The sequence below is a fragment of the Gorilla gorilla genome, chromosome 23 (assembly GCF_029281585.2).
Source record: "Gorilla gorilla gorilla isolate KB3781 chromosome 23, NHGRI_mGorGor1-v2.1_pri, whole genome shotgun sequence".
Classification (NCBI taxonomy): Eukaryota; Metazoa; Chordata; class Mammalia; order Primates; family Hominidae; genus Gorilla; species Gorilla gorilla.
This window is the reverse complement of record NC_086018.1, coordinates 18,420,536-18,437,135: the sequence shown is the minus strand read 5'-3', so window position 1 is coordinate 18,437,135 and position 16,600 is coordinate 18,420,536. Positions and strand designations below refer to the sequence as shown.

Below are 16,600 nucleotides of genomic sequence, written 5' to 3'. Positions count from 1 at the left end.
TTATTATTTTTTAGAGACAGGGTCTCCCTCTGTTGCCCAGGCCAGAGTGCAGTGGCATGATCATAACTCACTGCAGCCTCGAATTCCTGAGCTCAAGCAATTCTCCCACCTTAGCCTCCAAAGTAGCTGGGACTAGAGGCCCAGCTATTTTTTAAAATTTTTTCTAGAGATGGGGTCTCGCTACGTTGTCCAGACTGATCTCAAACTCCTGGCCTCAGCCTCCCAAAGCACTGGGATTATTGGCATGAGCCACCATGCCCCGGCTCTAGCTCATCATTTTGTACTGACACCGCATTCTTCAGAGCTAAAGATGCTGAACAACATTTGTAACTTTAAAATTCTACAGGTCACCTGTAATCCCAGCACTTTGGGAGGCTGAGGCGGGCAGATCACAAGGTCAGGAGTTGGAGACCAGCCTGGCCAGCACAGTGAAACCCTGTCTGTATTAAAAAAATTAAAAAATTAGCCGGGCATGGTGGTGCACACCTGTAACTCCAGCTACTCGACACGCTGAGGCAGGAGAATTGCTTGAACCTGGGAGGCGGAGGTTGCAGTGAGCCGAGATTGTGCCACTGCACTCCAGGCTGGGTGACAGAGTGAGACTCTATCTCAAAAAAAAAAAAAAAAAAAAAAAAATCTGAAGAAAAGGCCCATATGGGCAAAGTATAAGATTATTACTAAATTGGTATAGTGTACACTTAAAATTACATATTCACAAAAAGAGGTTAAAGAGAAATTTAAATGCACTGACATTTTTATTTCTTGCAACCCGAGTTAAATTCACGTTTCATTTCCTACAGAATGCAAAAAAGACATCACAAGGCAACTCCACTTCTAAGTTACAAATTACTAGATGTTAGAAAACTTTCTCGAAGGACAGTGCACTATTTTTTATTTTTTGAGACAGAGTCTTGCTCTGTCGCCTTGGCTCACTGCAAGCTCCGCCTCCTGAGTTCACGCCATTCTTCTGCCTCAGTCTCCCGAGTAGCTGGGACTACAGGCGCCCGCCACCATGCCCGACTAATTTTTTATATTTTTAGTAGAGATGGGGTTTCACTGTGTTAGCCAGGATGGTCTCGATCTTCTGACCTCGTGATCCGCCTGCCTCGGCCTTCCAAAGTGCTGAGATTACAGGCGTGAGCCACCGTGCCCGGCCAGAGAGTGCACTTTTTTTTTTTTTTTTTTAGACGGAGTCTCACTCTGTTGCCCAGGCTGGAGTGCAATGGCGCTATCTTGGCTCACTGCAAGCTCTGCCTCCCAGGTTCACGCCATTCTCCTGCCTCAGCCTCCCGAGTAGCTGGGACTACAGGCGCCCGCCACCACGCCCAGCTAATTTTTTGTGTGTTTTTAGTAGAGATGGGGTTTCACCGTGTTAGCCAGGATGGTCTCGATCTCCTGACCTCGTGATCCCCCCGCCTTGGCCTCCCAAAGCGCTGGGATTACAGGCATGAGCCACCACGCCCAGCCACTATTTTTTAAGTTAGTAGCACACTTAACATATAACCAACCTTAAGTTAGAAAAGTCATTTTTTGAAGGCACAGTTTGTTTCCAGCTCAACTGTGGAAATCAAAATCCGTCTGCAGTACCAAATCCCATCCCACAGTCAGCCCAGCCCTGGCACCTTTTTGCTTGTCTCCATGAAATGTGTCTAGTCTAGAGGGTAGCATTTTTTTGTCGATCCCAATCATCATGTGAAAAGTTTCTGGAGCCATGTTACGTCTTCCTTCATTCTCTGTGAAAATGCAAGCAACTCATTTATAAAGTAGCATCAGCAACTAGGCCTTCCTGGGCATGGGAGTGGGGAAGAAGTGGCAGAAAGGACCAGCTCGCTGTCCTGTAGCTTAAGGACAGTCCCCTCAGCATAGGACGTAGAATGAGAGGGTCTGAACAAGAACAGGACAAAACGAGGCCCTCTAATATGTCAGACGAAGACAAATTTCCAGAAAAGTGAAGGCAACTCCCCTTCCATATACCTGGGGTTAAGAAAAAAAAAAAAACCAAAAAACAGAGAAGGGCGGGTGACTGGCTTCATCAGTCCAGCAAAAGACAGGGAAGGTGCATAAAATAAGATGTTACTGTGCTTCAAGTCAGTTGAATCACTAATCTCATTAGGCAAGTGGAAGTCTGCTGAGAATGTGGCAGTGGCCTTTACATGTATTTATTTTAAATAATTAGCTTAGGTCTGAGGTATAATGACTAATCTCCACGAGTCTATGCCTGACGGTGATAAAAAGTTGACATACATGGAAGGTGTTAGAGGAAAGAACCGGAAACAATTACAGTAAGTGGAACTGTGCACAAAAGCTGCTCTGCATCCCGGGTTCATGCTTTTAAGCAGCCTTTTTGCTGAAAGCCTCACGAAGTAGTTTTGTTTGGGTTGAGTGTTATGTTTAAAATTTCCCTTCTACCAGTTATTGAGAAAATAATAATGCTGAGCTCATCTAATAAACAAATGTCTAGTTCGATAAGCTTTAATCAGGCCCTCACACCCTGGGATGGTCGTTAATGACATGGATCAGAATCCCTGAGGTGGCTAGAATCTAACCAGTGGGTAGCACAGAAAGCTCACCTTGCCTATGGTGGCTGTGGATATTTTTAGGAAGGTCATGCATTATAGGATGGGAATTTTTATAAATAAATTGCTACATAAAAACTAATGCACTGTTGCAGCACTTGTGGAGGTTTCCTTTGCTTTGAGACACCACTGTTTATAGGCTGCAGACTGTAAAGGGAAGTACTGGGAAATGGCAAAGGTCACATGGGCCAGTGCCATGTTTTAAGGTCAAAGGCACTGTTATTTTAAGTGACCTATCTCATTAAAATCAGTCACTTTCACCATCTTCAAAATATTTTGTTTTTTTAAAAAGACAAGGGCCTTGTGGCTCCAACTATTTTGTTGGATGTACCAACATAAATAAATCAGTTTTAATTGATGCTTCTGCATGATTTCTTTTGTAAAATGAAAGGAGAAAATGAGCTGGGCCAGTTAAAATGGTATCTGGGCTTTTTGCCCCCTTAGCTAAATCCTTCTATACAAAGTCAGCGTCATTTATAGAGTGCCAGTCCTAAAACCAGGTGGCAGAGAAATAAGTGATGATTCAAGTTACCTTGCAAGAAGTGCAGAAGAGTGGGTGGGAATGCTAGACAGGTCAGGAGACCCCCGGTACCAAATAAACATTTTGCCCTACTGAGGCCTGCCTAATGGTGATTCCCAGAGGGGTGGAGGAAGACCATTGTGCAGCCGCATCTGTGCGATACTCCATTCCCACAAACTCTATTGGGCGCCCCTGTCGGTCAGCCTCGCAGCCTCGAGCCAGTGGAAGACCTGTTGCAAATCACAGATGGAGAGTTACAGATGAGAGCACGTGGGGAAGAGGGGCTCACCCAATTCCCCACACATTTCCAGGAGTCGCAGTGAGCAGTCCTGGTGTGAAGCCCTCCTACTAATATACATGCCAAGGATGGGGGGCTGGAGGGAAGCGGGGACATCTGCCAACAAAAGAGCAAGATGGCACACTCTATTTCCCATTCTAACACTGATCCTTTCCGGGAGGATGAAAGAATCGCAGATAACGTGGTGTGTGTGTGTGTGTGTTTTGACTCCTAAACAAAGGTGTGGGAAGGACCCTCCTCCACCAAACGACTGGCTCACAGGCCCCCTTAACACTCTGACTCATGGTAAGGCTTAGGAATGAGAAATAGAGGCTCATGGCTGCAAGACTGAAATTCTGTCCCCATCTTTCCATATGCTCATTAAAATGAGAAATGCAACTCTTCTTATTCCAGCATGGTAATCAAACGCCCAAGATATGCAGGGCCAGGCTACTGTGCTCAGACAAAAACTCTAATAAGCATTTTGCTGGAAGAACTTGGTGAGGTGTTAACCCTAGGAAAATGTGGGACAAACACTTCCTTATAACAGCAAAAATGTCTTAAGACCTACTCTATTATAACATTTGCAAACACACATTAATTTACATACTAAAATAGTAAATGAAATTTCTTGGAAGTTCAAAAAAAGATCTTTCAAATCTTTTCATCACAATAGAGTGGAAATCTGTCTGTCTTCAGAGTTGTCGAACTTTTCTTTCTGTGCTTTTTATGTTGACATCTAACTTGTCCACTTTGGTTGTCAGCCGGTCAAGAATGTCATCTTGCTCCTCAATTTCTGTCTGCATCCCCAGGGCTATGTCCTTCAGACGGCCCAGTCCCATGGACAGCTCATCTGCAGGAGGAGGAAATGACACGCAGGCATGAGCAAACAGTCACGGCACCTGCAAATGCTTCTTGATGGTGTGGGTAAGGGGGAGAGACAGGGATCTGTGTTGCCTGGGGGGGCTGCACCCACTGCAGAGATGAGTCTTGACTTAACTGATTCTGTCAGGGTGAAGAGTAAAGCCTTTTCCCAGGTTTGTGACTCTGTGTGTGTGTGTATGTGTGTGTGTGTTTGTGCACGCTGGGGGTAGGGAGATATGCCCAGGGCTGCTTTCTGCCTTTTTACTAGGAACAGCAGCCAGGAAAGAGCCAGAGAGGAGAGAGAAGAGGTGGTGCTTTGTAAGCCTTCTTACTTGCAAGATTAAATATAAAACACTAAGAGAAAAAGGATCAGGATACACAAAGGCTTAGCACTGGTACCACAAATCTAAGCAAAATCAGTTTTTTGTTTTTTGTTTTTGTTTTTTGTTTTTTTTTTTTTGAGACAGCATTTTGCTTTTTCGTCCAGGCTGGACTGCAGTGCCATGATCTCGGCTCACTGCAACCTCCGCCTCCCGGGTTCAAGCAATTCTTCTGCCTCAGCCTCCCGAGTAGCTGGGACTACAGGCACACGCAACCACACCCGACTAATTTTTTTTGTATTTTTAGTAGAGATAGGGTTTCACCATATTGGCCAGGCTGGTCTCGAACTCCATACCTTGTGATCCGCCCGTCTTGGCCTCCCAAAGTGCTAGGATTACAGGCGTGAGCCACCGCGCCCAGCCAAAATCAGTTTTTTTAAAAAGGTAGTCTTGGCCGGGCACAATGGCTCATGCCTGTAATCCCAGCACTTTGAGAGGCTGAGGCGGGTGGATCGTATGAGGTCAGGAGTTTGAGGCCAGCTTGGCCAACATGGTGAAACCCCATCTCTACTAAAAAATATAAAAATTAGCCAGATGTGGTGGTGCATGCCTGTATTCCCTGCTACTCGGGAGGCTGAGGCAAGAGAATCACTTGAACCTGAAAGGAGGAGGTTGCAGTAAGCTGAGATCAATGCACTGTACTCCAAGCTGGGCGACAGAGCAAGACTCCGTCTCAAAAAATAAAATAAAAAGGCTGAGTGTGGTGGCTCATGCCTGTAATCCCAGCACTTTGGGAGGCCGAGGTGGGTGGATCACTTGAGGTCAGGAGATCGAGACCATCCTGGCTAACATGGTGAAACCCCGTCTCTACTAAAAATACAAAAATTAGCTGGGCATGGTGGTGCACACCTTGTAATCCCAGCTACTCGGGAGGCTGAGGCATGAGAATCGCTTGAACCCAGCAGGCAGAGGCTGCAGTGAGCTGAGATTGCACCACTGCACTCCAGCCTGGGCGACAGAGTAAAACTCTCAGAAAGAAATTAAAAAATATAAAAATAAAAAGATTTCCTTCAGGTCAGGCACAGTGGCTCATGCTTGTAATCCCAGCACTCTGGGAGGCTGAGGTGGGAGGATCACTTGAGCCCAGGAGTTGGAGACTAGCCTGGGCAACAAAGCGAGACTCCATCTCTAAAAAAGAAAAGAAAAGAAAGAGAAAAACAGTATAATTAAAATTAAAAAAAAAAAAAAAAAGATAAGTCTTCAGCTCTTTGCTTCTTAAGCTTACTAAAATTCATGGCCTCGTGCTCCATGGCCAGCAGAGCCTGTGGTTGCCTCAGGCCTCAGGAGGAAGCTCACTGGCAGCCAGGGCAGCAAAGCATAAGCAAACAGAGAGGCTGAGATAAAATGTGTGATAATGTAAAACCACCAGGCCAGGGCGCTGGAGTCCAGAGAGCTTGCCTGAGATCCTGAAATAGCAGGGAGATAGTGTTAAGACGGGAAGAGTGCGAACAAAGGCAACACTCCCTGCCCCACCAGAGTGGACTGGCCTGGCCTGTGTCAGCAGGGCCAGAGGGCTGAGCTCTGAACTAGCCACTCGCCCTTCTGCCCAGGCCCATCTCCTACTCTAGACTGCGTCCTTCCGGGACCTGCCCAGCTGCCCGTCCACAGTGCCAACTGTGCACCCTCAGCACCTCCTAGTGGCGGGCAGTACTCAGCACTTCTTCCTGCCTCTGAATGCAGTATCCTTCCTCAAAGTCCCTTCTCCCACTTCTGCCAGCAGGCACCAACCATACCACTAGCCCTAACCACTCCCTTTCTCGTAGTGAAGGACAAAGGGCTTTCACGCCTCTCTGGGCTTCTCTGGAGTGGTTAGATCTGGGCAGACACACCTTCTGCCTCAGAGAAGTCTTTGGCTCTGGAGGACAGAGTCCAGGGCATAGAAGGAGGTGGCAGCTGTCTGGGGCTTCCCAGACAGCAAGCAGGAGCAAACCCGTGCACAGACACTCCATGTGCATCTTCATGGGTTTCAGTTTTGCCTTCCACTAGATACCTTTACAGCAGGGTAGGATTTTATTATTTGTCCCCTACACTTTACCAACTCCTAACAGGGGCTGGGAGACTGACAGGGTGACCCAGGTCACCACGGGGGAGATTTCTGTTCAGGGAATAGCGGTAGGAGGAGGCAGCAAGTCTGAGACACTACTTAGAATAAACTCACAGAACTGCCCACAGGCCAACACCTACTTGAATTTCAAGTAACTGACTTTTCCATTCAAAAAATAATCACTGGCTAGGGCGCAGTGGCTCACGCCTATAATCCCAGCACTTTGGGAGGCCGAGGCAGGCGGGTCACCTGAGGTCGGGAGTTCGAGACCAGCCTGACCAACAAGGAGAAACCTCATCTTTACTAAAAATACAAAATTAGCTGAGCATGGTGGTGCATGTCTGTAATTCCAGCTACTCGGGAGGCTGAGGCAGGAGAATCGCTTGAACCCAGGAGGTGGCGGTTGCAATGAGCTGAGATTGCGCCATTGCACTGCAGCCTGGGCAACAAAAGCAAAACTCTGTCTCAAAACAAAACAAAACAAAACAAAACAAAAAATAATCACTAAGTGCTTGCCTGTTGGGCCCCAGATACAAAGTAGTGACAAAATGGAAACACTCCCATGCTGTCCTGGAATCTACAGTCTGATTGGGAAGACAGCAGGCAAACCAGCAGATACACAATCACAAACGGCCAGGGCAGCCCCCTGGAAACACAAGGGTCCTGAGAGACAGGGAGAGGAGGCCACACTAATGCAAGACTGACAGAAAGAGAAGGAGCCAGCCTGCAGAGAGTCGGGGGAGCCCATCCAGGCAGATAGCGGCCACGAGGCAGAAAGAACTCACATCAGAAATCCCACACGAGCCTGCAGGTGATGAGGGCAGAAGGGACTAGGGCAGCCAAAGAGAGCCTGGACTGCACTGTGAGTGTGTGGGGTTCCATGAGAGAGTTCTGGAAGAATATACCCCTCACTTCTTCTTTTTTTTTTTTTTTAGGTGGAGTTTCGCTCTTGTTGCCCAGGTTGGAGTGCAATGGTGCGATCTTGGCTCACTGCAACCTCTGCCTCCTGGGTTCAAGTGATCCTCCTGCCTCAGCCACCCGATAGCTGGGATTACAGGCGCCTGCCACCACGCCTGGCTAATTTTTGTATTTTTAGTAGAGACAGGGTTTCACCATGTTGGTCAGGCTGGTCTTGAACTCCTGACCTCAGGTGATCCACCCGCCTTGGCCTCCCAAAGTGCTGGGACTGCAGGCGTGAGCCATTGCGCCCGGCCCCCTGCACACCCTTCTGTTTTGAAACATCATGCTGGAGGCTGTGTGGCCAAAGTGCCAATTGCAACACGAGCACCAACTCTTACCATCCCAGGCACTTTCTGGCTCAGGTAATCTTTCCACTGTTCTCAGAGGTAGCCCATTTCACAAGGAGGAAAACAGGGCTCTGAGTGGCCAGGTGGGAAGGATGAAGTGAGCGGTCACGTCCAGGCTACACTTTATGGCCTCTCAGGGACTCCTGGGTCCCTGGTGCTGTTCATGAAAGTGAGAGGTGGGGAGGGCTCGGCTGGGCTAGAAGTAGGAAATGGCGAGAAGTGGAGAGATTCCAGAGACAGTGAGGTGGCAAGATGGACCCAGCTTGGCGTGGGATGTGATGTGTGGTGAGGGAACTGAAGCTGGAGGATGCTCATGCAGGGGCTATGCTTGGCGTGAGCTGCCTGAAGGACAGTGGCTTACAGAAGCTAGTGTGGCGCTCAGTCTTACCTAGGTTGCTGTCGATCTTCTGGTGATAGGCTCGAAGGTGTGGGTTCTTTGGGTAAGCATCAGTACTCACGGCAGAACCAGCCCCTCTGGGGACAGGATCTAAGTTTAGAAGGAAACACCAGGAGAGCGGTTAATTGACATTCCTTCAAATGCTGCTTCACACACCCAAAACAATTTCATCTGGAAAATGGGTGGAAGGAATGAAGGGGTTGGTTCTGAGGCTATCCAGAGGGATGAGGGAGGAGCACAGCGCAGGCTCATGGGCCAGAAGAAGAGACGCTTCCATGGGGTAGGAGAGGGTTCTCACTTTCCCTCAGTACTTGGGAGATCAAACACCCTCAAACTAAGGGTCACCTAACTCCTGGTGCACAAGCTCAGGAAAGACAGAGTCACACAAGTGACAATACAGAAGTGGAACTGCAATAATGCAAAACTACACAGTCTGTGGACAAAGTATAAAAATACAAATTGTTACGTTACATAAATGGAATTATGGGTAATTTTGTTTCTTTCTGAAATTTATTTCTACACTATCTTTGCACTTGAAACAAATGCGCAAAAAAAAAAAAAAAGAAATGTTAAATAATGCACATTTGCCACAAGAAATCTTCCTTGAACTTTTAGTTTCTTCTTTTTTAAAATTATCTTTCTTGGCTTGAATGAACTTCAGTTTCTAAACGCACACAGAAAAGCCCTGTCATCCCGGTTTATCTCTTTCAGGGAAACTTCACTTTCTAGACTTAGCACATTTCCTCCAGCACCAACCAACTGAAACCATTCTGCAAACTGTGTCGATTTTTTCTTCAGTCTTTTAAGTTAATATATACTGCACAAATGAAAACTCTCTTTAATTCCTTAAAATTGTGTCTTGGGTGCAGTGTCCTGTGCCCCTTCTCCAGGGTGTGATGAGGCCGGTTTTCCCAGCCCTTGCCTTTCAATTTACACTCACTTCCTCCACTTGCCTTTCCAGAATGAACTGTGCTGATGATGTTAGTCTCTCCTGCTCCCCGCTCTTCCTCCATATGGGCTCTCCTCAGCTGCATCAACCACAACCATGGTGGGTTCCAGAGCTTCCATGGTGTATCGTTTTCTTGAAGGCAGCACAGTAAGCCTTTGGTTTCTAGCACCAATTTCAATGTACCTGGCTATTGTGGGGGCCTATGGAAGAGGCCCCAGGAGCCCTAAATTCCTTTCCAGATAAGGGATGTTTCTGGGCCTATCACTTGATAGAAGTGGAATGATTCGATCAACACTGTCTTGCACACCTTGTCCATGTGGCTGCTGCTCCTCCTGCTTGGGCTGGAGGCTGTATTAGTCCCTCACTGATGCTGTGACAAATGACCACAAACTTGTCTTACGGTTCTGGAGGTCAGAAGTCCAACATGGGTCTCACTGGGCTGAGTCGGGGTGTCCTCAGGGTTGCACTCCTTCTGGAGCTCTTGGGAAGAATCTAATTCCTCACCTTTTGCAGTTTCTACAGTTCACCTGTGTACCTTGGCAGGTGGGCCCCTTTCTCTATCTTCAAGGCCAGCAGCATCTTCAGATCTCTGACTCTGCTGCTCTCTCTCCTGCTTCTCTTTCCACTTAAAAGGGACCTTTGTGATGACACTGGACCCAACTGGACAACCCAGGATAATCTCCCCATCTTGCTGATTAGCAATTGTAACTCCATCTGCAACTGTAATTCCACCTTTGCCATATAACCTAACACACTCACGGGGTCTGGGGATTATGACGTGGACAGCTTTGGGGGGCCAGTATTCTATTTACCAAGGGGTTTATCTGCAGTTGGCTTTTTACTGCTGGAACAATTGAGAATGACACAGGCAGGAACCAATGATGGGCACGCTCATTTTCTTTTTTGAGACAGAATTTCACTCTTGTTGCCCAGGCTATATAGTGCAGTGGTGTGATCTCAGCTCACTGCAACCTCCGCCTCCCAGGTACAAGTGATTCTCCTGTCCGAGCCTCCCAAGTAGCTTGGATTAGAGGCATGTGCCACTACATTTGGCTAATTTTTTTGTATTTAGTAGAGACAGGGTTTCACCACGTTATTACTAAGGCTGGTCACAAACTCCTGACCTCAGGTGATTCACCCAGCTTGGCCTCCCAAAGTGCTGGGATTACAGGCGTGTGTTACTGCATCAGGCCGGCCGGGCAGGCTCATTTTCAATGGAATGCAGGCCCTCACTTCCTTGTTCTCGTCTCCATGGAGGGAGGGAGGGAGAGAAGGAGGAGCCCCACCATAATGCACACCCCCAGCTCCGCAAGAGCATGCTGGGTCCCTAAGGCCCTTCGGCTAGCATGGGTGATGCCAGCAGCTGGGGCCCCTGCCCACCTCCCCAGAGAGGTTGCCACTGCCCCCCAAGGACCAACGCCAAACCTAGAGGTCTCCCCCCAGAATTCAAATGTGGCTGTGCACACAGGTATCCACTTACCTGTATCATCCAGCTTTCTAAGGTTTGGGTGGCTGGCCTGGTACTTTGCTTCCTGTTCTTTACTTGTACTTATAGCTTCTTTCAATCTTTGGATAAAAGTTCACAAAAAAGAAAACGTTTAAAAAGGAAAAACCCCTATGACAATGTTATCAGTCTTTTCACACAATGCCTGTGTGCTAAAAATCAAATGCCTCCTCTGTGCCAAACTCCTTCTGACCAAAGTAGGGATTTCAACAGCTTCTCCCAGGAGCACAGTTGGCCAAGCAGTAAGCTTATGAAGACCCCTGCCTCAGAAGTGTGGCAGCTAAGCCAGGTGTGGTGACTCATGCCTGCAATCCCAGCATTTTGGGAAACGGAGGTGGGAGAATTGCCTGAGCCCACAAGTGTGAGATCTGGGAAACATAATAAGACCTTGTCTTTACTGAAAAAAAAGAAAAAAAAAGCAGTGTAGCATCGAGTTAGGTGGCCCTCTCTCAGGGGAACCTGGATTCCTAGGACCAGGCAGATGAAAAGCACATGGAACAACCAAATGGGTACTTTAGACTACAGTCAGCAAACAATGACCTGCTGATCACATCTGGCTCACCTCCTGTTTTTGTACTGTTTCCCCATTCTTTTTTTTTTTTTTTTGAGATGGAGTCTTGCTTTGTCACCCAGGCTGGAGTGCAGTGGCGTGATCTTGGCTCACTGCAACCTCTGCCTCTCGGGTTCAAGTGATTCTCCCGCCTTAGTCTCCCGAGTAGCTGGGATATTACAGTTATAGGCAGGTGCCACCATCCCCAGCTAATTTCTGTATTTTCAGTAGAGATGGGGTTTCACCATGTTGGCCAGGCTGGTCTCGAACTCCTGATCTCAAGTGATCCAACCACCTCGGCCTCCCGAAGTGTTGGGATTATAGGCATGAGCCACTGTGCCTGGCCCCAAGTTATTTTTATTATGGTAAAATACACAAAACAAAATTTCACCTGTTTTTATATGACCATGAGCAAAGAATGGCCTTACAGATGACCATGTGCACCTCAGATGACAAACTTAGAACCTCAAGAGTTTCATTCCTCTCATTAGTGCGCTTATATTACCAGAATACTGTACTCAACTATTACTGTTTTTGTTGTTGTTGTTGTTTGAGATAGGGTCTCTCTCTGTCACCAAGTTTGGAGTATAGTGGCGCAAACACTGAAGTGTCTAACTCCGAGGCTCGTGATCCTCCCACCTCAGCCTCCTGGGTAGCTGAGACCACAGGCACTCACCACCCTGCCTGGCTTTTTTTTTTTTTTTTTTTTTTTAATTTTTTCAGACAGAGTCTCGCTCTGTCACCTAGGCTGGAGTGCAGTGGCGCAATCTTGGCTCACTGCAGCCTCTGCCTCCCGGGTTCAAGTGATTCTCCTGCCTCAGGCTCCTGAGTAGCTGGGATTACAGGCCCCCACCACCACACCTGGCTATTTTTTGTATTTTTAGTAGAGACAGAGTTTCACCATGTTGGGCAGGCTGGTCATGAACTCCTGACCTCAGGTGATCCGCCCGCCTTAGCCTCCCAAAGTTCTGGGATTACAGGCATAAGCCACCATGCTTGGCCAATTTTTAAATTGTTTTTTCTTTTTGAGACAGAGTCTGGCTCTGTTGCCCAGGCTGGAGTGCAGTGGCGTGATCTCAATTTACTGCAACCTCCACCTTCCGGGTTCAAGCTATTCTTCTGCCTCAGCCTCCTGAGTAGCTGGGATTACAGGTGCCTACTCAAGTGATCCCCCTGCCTCAGCCTCCAAAAGTGCCAGGATTACAGCCATGCAGGCATGAGCCACTGTGTCCAGCCTATTACTTTTTTTCTTTTTTTTTTGAGATGGAGTCTCGCTCTGTTGCCCAGGCTGGAGCGCAGTGGCACGATCTCGGCTCACTGCAACCTCTGCTGACCAGGTTCACACCATTCTCCTGTCTCACCCTCCTGAGTAGCTGGAACTACAGGCGCCCACCACCACGCCCGGCTAATTTTTTGTATTTTTAGTGGAGACGGGGTTTCACCGTGTTAGCCGGAATGGTCTCGATCTCCTGACCTCGTGATCCGCCCACCTTGGCCTCCCAAAGTGCTGGGATTACAGGCGTGAGCCACCGCACCCGGCCACTGTTTTTATATTTTAAATTTTGTCACTAAAAAGTTGTGAAAATATGTTTTTTTCTCATCACGTAAGTCCCTATAAAATATCTTTGATTTTGCTCCGTGGCCTAGTTTGCTGACTCTGGCTGTAGACAGGGATAGCTCTTGCAACTCAAAGTCATTTAGACTATGCCTGATGCCCTGCTGATCCCCCTGACATCCTGCTGAGCCCCCTAAGGCGTGGCAGGTGCCTCCAGCTGGGAGCTGTGCCTCCCCAACAGCCTGCTCTCCTCTATCTCAACAGCAGCCTGACCACTTCGCCAGCCAATCTGGGAATCAGGGTTACTCGCAATTTTTGCCCTCCCCCTGCACAGCGCTACTCCCAGTAATCCAGGCAAAACAAACGCCCTCTTGATCTCCCACCCCCTAAGTAGCCCAGAAACCCAGCCTCTCCTTCTGCCTTGCCTTTCTTTTTTTTTTGAGACATAGTCTCGCTCTGTCACCCAGGCTGGAGTGCAGTGGCGTGATCTCCACACACTGCAAGCTCTGCCTCCCGGGTTCACGCCATTCTCCTGCCTCAGCCTCCCAAGTAGCTGGGACTACAGGCACGCACCACCACGCCCGGCTAATTTTTTGTATTTTTAGTAGAGACAGGGTTTCACTGTGTTAGCCAGGATGGTCTCGATCTCCTGACCTCATGATCCGCCCGCCTCGGCCTCCCAAAGTGCTGGGATTACAGGCTTGAGCCACCGTGCCCGGCCTGCCTTGCTTTTCTTTACCTTTAACAAGGATTATGGCAATGCCTCTCAATTCAATCCCCTCCCTTCCAATCCTTACTCCCCATGGGTGCTGGGCATCTTTCTAAAGCAATACGAGCAAGCACCTCTTCAGTTAAAGTCTTTAATGACTCCCAACTTGTAAGAGCAAGTCCAGACTCCCGCAAGCTAAGGATTTTGCAGGCCCAGGGCTCCAGCTATGGGTAGAATGCAGCAGAGCCTCATGAATGGAAGGATTTAACACTCCAGGATTTCACCCCACGGAAGCTGTGACTGAAAGTCTAGAACACAGAACTGGCTCCTCTAAGCACCACTGTGGGCAGTGCATTGCCATGCTGGGAGTAGGAGGAGACACTTGGCTTCTGAGTCTGCCTGGCCACCTCTCAGCCTGCACATCTCAACGCTGGCTTTATTCTTTCTATGTGCCATCACATATATACTGGTAATACATAAATGAGGAAAACAATGGTTTCTTTGTGAAAAATGGCTCCCCCACAAAGAAAGCCAATTTTTTTCTTTTTCTTTTTTTGAGACGGAGTCTAGCTCTGTCTCCCAGGCTGGAGTACAGTGGCATGACCTCGGCTCACTGCAACCTCCACCTCCCTGGTTCAAGAGATTCTCCTGCTTCAGCCTCCTCCTGAGTAGCTGGGATTATAGGTGAGCGCCACTACGCCTGGCTAATTTTTTTTTTTAGATGGAGTTCTGCTCTTGTTGCCCAGGCTGGCGTACAATGGTGCGATCTCGGCTTACTGCAACCTCTGCCTCCCCGGTTCAAGCGATTCTCCTGCCTCAGCCTCCCAAGTAGCTGAGATTACAGGTGTGTGCCACCTTGCTTGGCTCATTTTGTATTTTTAGTAGAGACAGGGTTTCTCCATGTTGGTGAGGCTGGTCTCGAACTCCTGACCTCAGGTGATCCACCCTCCTTGGCCTCCCAAAGTGCTGGGATTACAGGCGTGAGCCACTGCGCCAGGCCTGATTTTTGTATTTTTAGTAGAGACAGGGTTTCATCATGTTGGCTAGGCTGGTCTTGAACACCTGACTTTGTGATCCGCCCACCTTAACCTCCAAAGTGCTGGGATTACAGGCGTGAGCCACCACGCTCAGCCAAGAAAGCCAATTTCTAGGGAGACTGAGAAAAGTGATAAGACAGTAGAGGTTTAAGAGAGGGTGGTTCCTGGTCAGAGACCAAGTCTTAAATAAGTTAGAGAATTTCAAATTAAGGGTGCATCTGTGACAGGAACGCATGAGCTGTAAGTGAAAATGAGAACAAGCAGCTTGGAAAGCTGTCAGCAAGAACAGGGCTTCCCAAGAGACAAAACTTCAGAGAAGGCCGAAGGGTTTGTGTGATAATGATGTACGCAGGAAATGCATGACTGAACAGAAGTTTGATAGGAGAAACTTATTTTAAAAGCTTTTGAGGCCGAGGCGGGCAGATCACTAGGTCAGGAGATCGAGACCATCCTGGCTAACATGGTGAAACCCCATCTCTACTAAAAATACAAAAAAAATTTAGCCGGGCGTGGTGGCGGGCGCCTGTAGTCCCAGCTACCTGGGAAGCTGAGGCAGGAGAATGGCGTGAACCTGGGAGACGGAGCTTGCAGTGAGCCGACATCACGCCACTGCACTCCAGCCTGGGTGACAGAGCAAGATTCCATCTCAAAAAAAAAAAAAAAAAAGCTTTTAAGTGGGCCAGGCACGGTGGCTCATGCCTGCAATCCCAGCACTTTGGGAGGCTGAGGCGGGAGGATCAGTTGAGCCCAGGTGGTTGAGATCAGCCTGGGAGACATAGTGAGACCTTGTTTCTACAAAAAATACGAAAATTAGCAGTGCATGGTGGCCGACGCATGTAGTCCCAGCTACCTGGGAGGCAGAGGTGGGAGGGTTGCTGGATCCTGGGAGGTGGAGGATACAGTGAGCAGAGATTGCACCACTGCACTCCAGCCTGGGCGACAGAGCGAGACCTTGTCTTAAAAAAAAAAAAAAAAAAAGGCAAAGTTTTTAAGTGACAGTATTCCTGCATTTATGGATTAAAGGTTTTGACAGGATCACAAAAATTTTACTCACAATTTATTGCATTTTTTTTTTTTTTTGAGATGGAGTCTCCGTCGCCCAGGCTGGACTGCAGCGGCTTGATCTTGGCTCACTGCAACCTCCACCTCCCGGGTACATGCCATTCTCCTGCCTCAGCCTCCCAAGCAGCTGGGACTACAGGTGCCCGCCATCACCCCCGGCTAATTTTTTGTATTTTTAGTAGAGACGGGGTTTCACCGTGTTAGCTAGGATGGTCTCGATCTCCTGACCTCGTGATCTGCCCACCTTAGCCTCCCAAAAGTGCTGGGATTACAGGCGTGAGCCACTGCACCCAGCTCCCCCCTATTTTTTTTTTTTTTGGTCGTCCATGTAGATATGACTACAGGCCTGTATCACCATGCCCAGCTTTAAAAATTTTTTATGTTTGTAGAGACAGAATCTTGCTATGTTGCCCAGGCTGATCTTCAACTCCTGGCCCCAAGTGATTGTCCCGCCTTGGCCTTATAAAATGTTAGGATAACAGGCATGAGCCACTGTGTCTGGCCCTGCTGGGCCCTTGAAATGGCCAACAACTTCCTTCATCCTGGCTTCCCCTGTGCTTTTACTGCCATGTGCCTGCACCAACCCCTCCTTCAATTGGTGGGTTCCCTCAAAACCTTCACCTTCTGTAAAAAGTCAGGTCCTTTGTGCAGCCTTCCTCTGTTCCCAGGGCCAACCTCCCTCTCCTCTGGGTCCCCACTGCATCCCTGTGGACTGTCTGCCTCCCCCATATCTTCCAACAGACAGACTGCATTCCTGCAGCTTCTGCTCCCACAGAACTGCAGAGTGTGGGTGAAAGTTTTGCTTTCTTGAATTTACTAAGAGATGGCAAGAATGCTACAACTGATTGGGGCTAATCTAGGGGCAGGCC

At 48.3% G+C, this 16,600-nt stretch overlaps 1 protein-coding gene across 1 annotated transcript in view; it reads right to left on the bottom strand.

Annotated features, from left to right (window-relative positions):
- Positions 1–736: 736 nt before the first annotated feature.
- Positions 737–16,600, bottom strand: part of SNAP29 (synaptosome associated protein 29) — a 32,246-nt gene continuing 16,382 nt past the window's right edge. The window contains exons 3-5 of the mRNA XM_004063069.5: positions 10,795–10,880; positions 8,357–8,455; positions 737–4,226 (exon numbers count right to left, since the gene is read on the bottom strand). Coding sequence (XP_004063117.2) covers positions 4,069–4,226; positions 8,357–8,455; positions 10,795–10,880 — 343 coding nt within the window. The 3' untranslated portion in view covers positions 737–4,068. The remainder of the gene's footprint in view (positions 4,227–8,356; positions 8,456–10,794; positions 10,881–16,600) is intronic.